The sequence below is a fragment of the Neodiprion fabricii genome, chromosome 5 (assembly GCF_021155785.1).
Source record: "Neodiprion fabricii isolate iyNeoFabr1 chromosome 5, iyNeoFabr1.1, whole genome shotgun sequence".
Taxonomy (NCBI): domain Eukaryota; kingdom Metazoa; phylum Arthropoda; class Insecta; order Hymenoptera; family Diprionidae; genus Neodiprion; species Neodiprion fabricii.
Window position 1 is genome coordinate 31,002,696 of NC_060243.1, and position 9,925 is coordinate 31,012,620.

The 9,925-nt window shown below is 36.5% G+C and overlaps 2 protein-coding genes across 4 annotated transcripts; both read left to right on the plus strand.

The window, feature by feature from the left end:
• The first annotated feature begins 318 nt into the window (after positions 1 to 318).
• On the plus strand, positions 319 to 2,072 carry LOC124182323 (adrenodoxin-like protein 2, mitochondrial). Of its 2 annotated transcripts, none has more exons than XM_046569437.1 (5): positions 319 to 461; positions 601 to 892; positions 970 to 1,082; positions 1,189 to 1,321; positions 1,628 to 2,072. In XM_046569437.1, the coding sequence occupies exons 2-5, from the start codon at positions 735 to 737 to the stop codon at positions 1,716 to 1,718; spliced, it is 495 nt and encodes a 164-aa protein (XP_046425393.1). In that variant the 5' UTR covers positions 319 to 461; positions 601 to 734; the 3' UTR covers positions 1,719 to 2,072. The 2 variants fall into 2 exon arrangements, with proteins under 2 accessions (XP_046425393.1, XP_046425392.1); XM_046569436.1 differs by having other exon boundaries at positions 362 to 486.
• A 2,288-nt stretch (positions 2,073 to 4,360) lies between these two features.
• On the plus strand, positions 4,361 to 7,493 carry LOC124182317. 2 transcript variants are annotated; one of them, XM_046569428.1, is made up of 6 exons: positions 4,361 to 5,014; positions 5,177 to 5,282; positions 5,368 to 5,449; positions 5,542 to 5,738; positions 5,881 to 6,094; positions 6,479 to 7,493. In XM_046569428.1, the coding sequence occupies exons 3-6, from the start codon at positions 5,371 to 5,373 to the stop codon at positions 6,934 to 6,936; spliced, it is 948 nt and encodes a 315-aa protein (XP_046425384.1). In that variant the 5' UTR covers positions 4,361 to 5,014; positions 5,177 to 5,282; positions 5,368 to 5,370; the 3' UTR covers positions 6,937 to 7,493. The 2 variants fall into 2 exon arrangements, with proteins under 2 accessions (XP_046425384.1, XP_046425383.1); XM_046569427.1 differs by having other exon boundaries at positions 4,361 to 4,436; positions 5,177 to 5,449.
• Positions 7,494 to 9,925: the final 2,432 nt, after the last annotated feature.

Consider the following 9,925-nt stretch of genomic DNA (forward strand, 5'->3'; position numbering starts at 1 on the left):
AGGAAAAAGTGCGCCAATTAATTAGAATTACGTGAATACAGCTTATTGAATGATCCATTTCAGTTGTTTTCTAAACTTTGAACTTGTGAGGGTAATCTGAACGACCCTCAAACATACGACAATAAACCGTTAAGGCTTAGAGCATGTTGGTCTATCGAACCATTTGAACCATACACATTTCCAGCCTCTGGAAATTTCGTTGCAAACATCGCCTTCAAGTTACGTCACACTTCGTGATTCTATTTTTCTGGACGCTGAAGACTGATTATACCATAGAGATATTATAAACACAGATCAGTAGGCCTCTAGGCCTAGTTCTAAGCTTGACATGGGCTCAACGTGCGGCGCCTCTCGCGGTTAAATATATTCTACTGACCTTAGCTGATGCCCTGATAGCGCACTCGAAGCACTCGCAAGTGTCGACGCGCGGTTAACGAATGTTGTTCTCCGAGTCAGCCGAAGTATGGTTCAGTATGGTTGCGTTAGGTATAGTTCACTGTTATAAAAATCAAATAAATTCATTCAAATACTTACCGTTCACCGGCAGTGAAAAGTGATCCAGAATTACCTCTATTGAAATACAATTTTTTAACTCTACAGGTCTTTCATTGCTTCTATGACAAACGTTGCGTGGTTATGTAGTTGAATACGTACAATACGTGCTTCGAAAACATTTCCCAAACAGCCTCTTAAACTACAACCTTACTTCGTTATTTGCAATTCTGATACTCGCCATGGCATTATTGGCTAAAAACATTTCATGCATTGTGGAAACCGCGTTTCTGCGAAGCGCTCTTGGGCTAACCTCCACGAAAATTCTTAAGCCAAGAAGAATTTTACTACACTCAACAAAACTGAATTACGCTAAGGAAGCCCTTTCGCAAAAACCAGAGTAAGCAGTTTCATTCGATCCAACATTCTTTCCTGTCTATACGACTCATTCGATATACATTCTTTAATTTTTTTCAGAATAAAGGTAACATTCATTAGGGCGAGTGGAGAAAGAATTGAAGCCAAAGGAAAGGAGGGAGATAGTCTTTTAGACGTAATAGTTAACAATGACATCGATTTGGATGGTTTTGGTATGATAAATTCTATCAGTTTTAAATAGTAAAGCTAATCGACACAATTAAAAGATAAAAAATCACAAAATGAAACTACTAAAGAGTGTCAACTGATTTGAATTAGGTGCCTGCGAAGGTACGCTTACGTGCAGCACCTGCCATTTGATATTTTCTAAGGAGGTCTACGATTCCCTGCCTTCGAAACCGACCGATGAGGAATTGGACATGCTTGATTTGGCCTTTGATCTGACAGATACGTATGTAGCATTTTATTCTTAGAAAGTTGAGTCATTATCTGCGCTGATGTATTGAAATTGTAATATTGAATGAATGCAGCCTTGTGCAGCATAGACATTGGCAATATGTTTGGAGTAAAGAATTTCATGCATTTGTCACTTATAATTCCGGAATGCTTATAAAAAGGTCCATATATGTATAATAGACATTCGGAATTGAACGAAAAACTTTGATTGATCATCGCTGACCAATAATACACCAGGAGTTGAGTGTATTGTTTGATCTTGTATTTTAATCTATTCTTTTTTGTTCGCTTTTATTCACAGTTCTCGACTAGGATGCCAAATTACGTTGAGCAAAGAACTAGACGGCCTAGAAGTACGGGTACCAGCTACCATAAATGACGCAAGGTCATAACAACAATTACCATTTATGAAGTAACCAAAGTAGGATACACCTGCAGTTCTGTTGCAGGTGTACAACTCCAAGGGCAGTGCCCATTTATAGATGAATTTTGTATAATAGATCATGAGACAACATGATTAGATAACTTAGAATCAAGAAAACGTATAAATGATAACTTGTATAAAAATAGTAGTTGTGGGATTATTAACGATACAAATAATACTAATCATCATGATGTATAATAGATACAGAGTCGGGTATACGGAAATAATTGTAAAATTATTTTATCCTAGATAGACAATTTGTTATTTATGTAATATATATTATCAGTCGATGACTAATTATCGTATGCATTGTTAAAATCTTGGTGTTTGAGTATCGTAACTTGATTTCCACTCCTTGGTCCTTGAATATCCGACTGGCTTAGACACGAAATTAGAGTTAATTAGTCTCTATATCCTAAAGTGATAGTTACAGTATAATAGTATAATTAAATGATACCGTTCTTTAAGTATTGTTGAACCGAATTATGAATTATTACTAGTTTTCTGTTTAATTACGAATCATGTAGTGTTCCAACAAAGATAATTTTGAGGATACTGCCAGGCAGCGCATTATCCACGCAAACAAAAGTCAACTGTTGATCATTATACTTGGGCTAGATGCATCGAAAAATATATTTTTCCAACACATGCTAGAAAAGTTGAATTTTCATTGCTTCTGGAGCGTGCATAAAACGTGGTAAGTGTGGTAAAACGGCGCTGGTGCATTCGCTTAGCCGAAATTTTCAATTTTACACACTAGTGGTTTCTTGCCACCTGTACATACCCCAATAACGTAATTTTACGCACCGCCGGTGACGTCATTGGGTTAAGTTCAACCTGAAGTTTGTGGGATTACGTTAGGTTTCATGAAACCCTTGGCTCTCAACCAGTTGATTTCCTTTGATCTACTTCTTTTGATCTACTTCCTTCAACCCATTATATCACATTAGTTTGCCTCTCGAATCAAACTTTCCTTCCGGAAGAAATAGCGTGTGTCACACGTGCTGATGGGCGATATCTGACTCGTGTGTTTACTGCGCTTGCCTTGGCTCGTACTGCAAACTTCACACTCGTTGGAAATCTCGCGCTTTCCGCACTCGTATGACAATATATTATTTCCACATTGCACTTATTCGAATTAAGTAATGAAGAATCTCTAAAAATTTTGTCAGACGTACAATAGAAAATATCGTCAATATCTAGCAGAAATATTTTATCTTGGGATGTTCTCGTAAGATGCCACATATGGTATCCACAAAAACAGGGTTAAGGGGCTTCTTCGCGATATGACGATCGCCGGAAATGAGACGTAACGTTGGTTCCTTCGAAAATCGCATCCATTCGTAAACTCCATCAGACCTTCATCCGTTATTCAATGCATCACTGTATACGAGCCACGGGGTAATGATTGATGGTCGAAATGTGACGTTCGATTTTCAACCCCCTGAAACCCAAACCGAAAAATCGCGATAATCAATCCTAGAATATAAGTTATTTGTTATCTTACGTATAAGATGTAGGACCGAAGATATTAAATAGCAGACGTTTTGCTAAAAATTAATAGTTACCATCCAGCGATCGGTGATTTTCAAACCTTGAAATTGGTCTATAATTTTTTTCTAATTATTCGTTCGCGATAAAGGATGAAAAGAAAAACCAATAATTCTTCCGCATATTAATCCTAAGTTTATAGTAAATACGTGTATATAAACCGATTCCGCTTGCTAAGGTGAGAACTAATTAAGCCAATGATCGATGGCGTAGAAATATTCTCATTTCAACTCTAGAATTCCCCCTATAGCTGGTTACCAAAAATTTTTCGCCGGAGCAATCAGACCGCAACATCCCAACTCAATCAATTAATTACTCCGTTATCTCGATTGGTACGTTTCAGGATCAAATTAAACTTTCTGTCGGTGGGACGCTGTAGTTTCTCACAAGTCAATGCTCATTCATCTTTCCACGCGCAGTGCCTTCAGGCCTGGGTATACTCGGGCGGGGCGGTTTGGCGTTTGCGCCTGAAAGCCACAGTGCCGTATTTCGATGGGGTTCTTCGTGGGGCTTATTCCGAAATTTGGATCAGACTTCATGGCGTTAATTAACGGGTGAATACAAACCGCTTAAATTACCAACGATACCAAGATGAGGCAGAACGAAATCTTCCACGAGTTCACATATTTCCGCGATGTCGCTAACCTGATTTTAACTCAATGCACAGTGTCGTTCGTCAAAAATATGGGCAATTACAAATAGTAATCGCGCAACATGTTACGTCTAAATTTGAATAGCCAACTGTTGAATATACCGCAAAGACAATTCGAGCTTGAAAATTCGGCTCTACGGTGATTAAGTTATTGTTTTCAATATTCTGGGGGATCGTTCGATGCTCGCATTCAATTGTGATTTTTATGTATAAGTCCTTTGTTGATGTGTATAAATCATGCGATTCAAACTACAAGCTTCTGATACATTCTGATTCAACCAATACCACCCCCTTCGCCTCGAGTTCTGATGCGTTAAAATTTTCCGGCCCTGAGAACCCTGAGGGTTGCCGGGGGTGAGTGGACGGATTCCACACCCACATTTCGTCTCTCTCACACAGTGTGCTTCTCCTCGGAGATGAGGAGTAGCCGAAATTTCGGGTGGCTGTGCGTCTTGGAGTCGGAGCTGCTCTGCAAATTTCCGTGTAAATTATTCACTGGCCGTAGTTTAACTTGATTAAAATCCCGGATTGTATAAAACTCAATTACCGTTATTAATGTATATTCAATTAAAACGTTAGCTTATATTTATTGCGACGATTCGCAAGCCGTTTGAAATCCGTAATAATGTAATCATTTCATTTTATCGCAAAAATTGAGTGACAACACATAATAATTATTTATACATACGAATAATACTTCTAGGATTTGATTGACACATGATAATTGCACTTTACGCATCAAATCCTTGTCACGAGGTTTGAGGACGATTTTGTGCTCCGAAAAAATTGTTATTCAAAGTGCAGTATTTTGGTATTTTTTTTTTTTTTTGTTTTTGAATTACCATACCTCGATCGTCGACAAACATAAATCTGGAATGACTAGAATACAATATCATCAGCATATTACAAATCCATACAAAAATATTGTAGCTCGTATGCATGATGAAAGATTCGTTAAAAAATTTGTGGAAGACAGATGTTTCGAGAATGACAAGATTAAGTGTATGATTAACGCAAACGGCATGAATAATAAATGTTTCAAGAACATATCCAATCCAAAGGTAAACGCATGAGTTAATCGAGTTAAAGATAAAGAATTATCAACAATTGTTTGTTACTCAAGAGCCTCTCGCTTTTCACCAAAATTTTCTTCATATATTATCATATAATATCTACTGGATTTTGGAAACTATAGATAATTAACCGTATATTAATTTTTTCAGCTTGCAGCAAGTCGCATTTAAACTGCGTTCAGATATGCAATGCGGGAATTCGACGATACGTTGAGTAGAAACAGAAGAGAAATATAGGAGTGTATCATCTTAAGGAGTGAGACAGCAATTCGTATTTGATTTTCACATAGAAGATTGAAGCACGCGAAGGTGCCGGTAATAAAACGATCCTAAAATTGTAGCTCATGACGGCAGGACATAACGATGGTGCTACAACGATTGTCCTTGTATTTGTTCTATTACTCAACGTCATGCTACAGATCGGTGAGGCAAACATTAATTTCGTATAAAGTCTATTACAGCGAACATAAAGTCTTCCGTCCAACCTAACTTCTATTCCTCACTGATCTCCGCAGAGTGTTTAGCCGGCATCGAGACGGATAGCGTAGGAAAAACTGGACAAGAATCTGCCGAAAAATCACCGGCATTTGTCGAAAACGATTTGTTAGCCCCCATGAGTTTTGGGACTAATAACTCTACAGTAATAGTCGCACAGACTGGATCAAATGCTCTCGTACCATGCATCGTGAAAAATATCGGCGACAGTATGCATGTAAGTTCATCTAATAACGCAGCTAATTTAAAAATTATTTACTGTCACATTAAACAGATTTGAAAAACTGTGATCGCAGCGTCCGTATTATCACAAGTTCGACAGATCGTGACAGATTTTATATGATAACCTGATCGGACAGGTATCGTGGATAAGAAGAAGAGGCGTCCAGCAATTGTTAACCGTCGGTTTAACGACGTATGCGAGCGATGAGCGTTTCCAGGCGATACATTTTCAACACAGCGAAGACTGGACGCTTCAAATAAAATACGTCCAGCAACGTGACGCAGGAATTTACGAATGTCAAGTGTCTACACACCCTCCGTCCAGCATATTTCTATTGCTACAGGTGGTCGGTGGGTGAAAATTCTGATAGTTCTTCTCTCAGAGCATACACTACTGGAGGGAGCAACTCATATATCGTATCGACATCGCGAAAAATGCAGCTGAATTGATGAAAAAGGGATAGAGAGAGAGAGATATATATGTATATATTTTGGGTTTGCTCCGTCTCTCTCACTCTACATCTGATTGGCTGAGAGAAAACGTATCGGCCAATCAGGTGCAGAGCGAGAGAAACAAATTATAAGCAACATACACCTCTCTCTCTCACTCCTCCGCTACACATTCTAAACACGCGAAGCTACCTCCAGTAGTATGTGCTCAGAAGTTGTTCTTATTTTACGCCAAACAGAAATGATAGAAAATTGTAAAATAATTTTATAACATGAATTTTACAGATGCACACACGGAAATAGACGGGCCGATGGAAAAATTCGTCAGACCCGATAGCACGCTGTTGTTGCACTGTGTTGTTAAAAAATCGACCGAGATACCGTCATTTTTTTTTTGGTACCATAATTCTCGTATGGTGAACTACGATACCGATCGAGGATATAACGTTAGCACAGATTTATCGGGAAAAGAAAGTTGGCTAGAAGTTTCCAGAGCGACGTCACGTCATTCCGGAAATTATACATGCGTCGCGAGTAACGCGAAATCGACGCGTGTTCTAATACATATATTCAACGGGGATAATCCAGCGGCAATGCAGCATAGTGCAGCCGCATCTTCTACCATAAATTTATATCCTCTATATCTTGTTATTACGGTTGTCCTTAATAACTTTATCGCTGCGGTTTTATCGCGGCGCGTACATACGTCCAATGAAAATATCAAAATTAAATACTTTCGATGAGAAAACTAATAAAGTATGAACTCCCAGCACGAGTCGTCGTTATAAATTCTGAAATATTTATGATATAAAGTTGAAGTTCGCTTAAAGTGGATAAAATCATAAACTTGAGATATTCCATTTTGAAATCGATAACATGTACAACGGTGTCGTGAAAGTTTTGAAGAACTATTACGATTAATCAAAATGAAATTACATCTCATTGTTTAACGAACAACTATACATATATATTGAGAATTCCATGCGGGCTCGACCAACGTCTGACCGTCAGCATTGCTGATTTTGTTTAGAAAAATTTCTGCTATTGTCTCAACTCGGAAACAGTACTCTGAATTTTTTCAGATTTATTGGTCAACTGAGAAATTGTTGGAACAGTCTGAAAATTCGCGAAAAATTCTCAAAATTTCCATTTTTCACTTTACAACATTGGAGTCGATAAAAAAAAATTGGAGCTGCCAAAAAATAGGCAAACATCGCTCCATAATAGAACCTGTGTAGGAAGTGAAAAATAGAAGTTTTAAGAATTTTTCGGGAACTTTCATGATGATTTAGTTGATCAATAAAATTAAAAGCATTGAATAAAACCCGCCCGTTATAGGCCCGATCTTGAAATGTTTGGAAAAGGAAATAGAGTTTTTGACAATTTTTATAAAGTTAAAAAAAATATCCTCTTCAAAATCACTGTTAATATTGATGAATAATTAACCAGCTGAATAAAAAACCTGAAAAAATTGAAGGTACTATTTCAGAGTCGGGACAATTGCACAAAAATTTGTGAACGAAACCAAAAATCGTGAGGGTCAGACTTTAGTTGAGTTCGCATGGAATTCCCCATACATATTCTGTCGGCGTAATGTTATGGAAACTTCAAAGAAAAAAAAAAAAATGTATCATACGTTCATTGAATGAAAAACTACGATTCATCCGGGAGTTCAAAGACATATAATTTTTAATTGAAGCTGCTCACGTATACGTATATAACTAAGTGCTGTATATGATATGAAAAATATTTTTTTTATTTCTGAAAAGCACATAGATAAATGTATCGATTTAAGCCAATAGGTTGGGTGAAAGTAATGTTGAATGGCCGTGTAACGCTTTTGGGTGTAACCGAGTAGAACTGAAGGAACATTTTCTTATTTGAATGTCTGCAAATATCCTGCCAATAATTTGGTTTGTCCAATGGACGCAACGATATTTCCAAACATGTGGGGTAACAGAAGTGAGTTAACAAACTGCGGAGGTCGTTAAATGAGTAGAGTAAATTTGTCCACGAGTGAAAAAAAAAAAAATACCTGTGAGTACCACTTAACTAACGATACTGTACATCAGTTTTTCATTTAAATCCAAATGTTTTTAAGATTCCGTCCTGCGCAGGGATTATTATTATTATTAATATTATCGTCGTCATTATTCGACCGGAAAACTAACTATGGCCTGTAATTATTACGATCAACTATGTAGTTGTACAATAATATTTATGTTATTTTCAACTAAGGAACATGTGTATTGTTGAAAGAAAAAATTATAATTAAATTATGTTATGCCAAATCATTGTGCAACTACATAGTTATTAAACAAAAGAGTACAATTTATTGTCCACTAGAAAAATTGATATTTACCGTTTAACTTTGTATAATAATTTTCTGACATAGATCTACACAAAGTATTACTTATTATTGGCCGATTGTATCAGATCAAACCAAATCATCGCAGTCTTGTGTCAGAGAATTAAAGATGAAAAAAAATCGGTTATTCTTAATTAATACAGGGGTACGAGTGGAACGGAATTGTTTTCTCCAAAACGAACGATCTATGAATGTTTCAAAATTTTCTTCCAACGTATGATATGTGCATGTATGTATCTAGCGTAATATGCAACAGCAGATTGCACTTTTGCATAGATATAAATACATAGGTCAAGAAGTATGAGGCTGATATATAAGTTATGCTCGTACTACGCGTTGGTTGGATATTTTAAATTCATTAATTTTCCTTAACCGCGTTCCCTCGCAAACAGAAGGTTGTGAAATTTTACGATTCTCGTTCACTCTTCACGCAATTATTTTTCCAGGTGAGACCAAAATATATCGTATAGGTATGAATGTTACAAGGAGAACTTCAATTTTCCGTACACCACATATTATTCTTTTATTAGTTAATTTAACTGACTAATTGCTGTAAAGTTGTTCATAATATAATATACCTACACATAAACTGTCGTCCTGACTGAATAAAGAAATAAAATTGTTTTCCCGTTGCTCTGAATTAATATTGTACAATATATGTTTCACAGATTTGCGGACACCAAACTCCGCGGTTTAATTGCCGTCGAAATAGAATGCAGGCATGCAATGTATCAAGTTTGCCTCATGCAATGTGAAAAGAATGAAAATAAGAATTTTTATCTTTCGAGTTATTCAGAGTTTCTTTCAATTAGAAAAGTAATTCTATTAAATACTCGCAAGTATTTTCGTCGACAAATAAGGCGCTACGCGTACAGATTTACTTAAAATTTTCTGTACAAACTGTCGCACCACTGTGGAAACCACTGCAGCCAAATAAATATAATTTAAATATAAACAAATACGGATCTTTGGGTTTGGTTAAACATTAAAAAGAATCAAAGGTAAACGTGATTTTTCTTTACGATATGTCGTCGAAGAAAAAATATACACTATTCACAGATAACAATGTAAACCACGAATTCTTACAGGAGAAGGTAGAAATTAATTCTATGAATAAGTACTTGCCGTTTTTTTTTTTTTTTTTTTTTTTTTAATAGGTCCAACAAGGGTTTATTCTACACTTATCATATTAAACGTTTCGCCTCTATCGCACCTCGCATGCTCTCTTGCATGTTGATAATATGTATATTTTTTCTTTATTTATTACAATTTATATTCAAGATTTTTTTATTCAGCAGGAGTAGAAGATTCATTTCCTACCATATCTGTAACACGTGCCTTGCTCGATAGCTTACGCTTCGTAC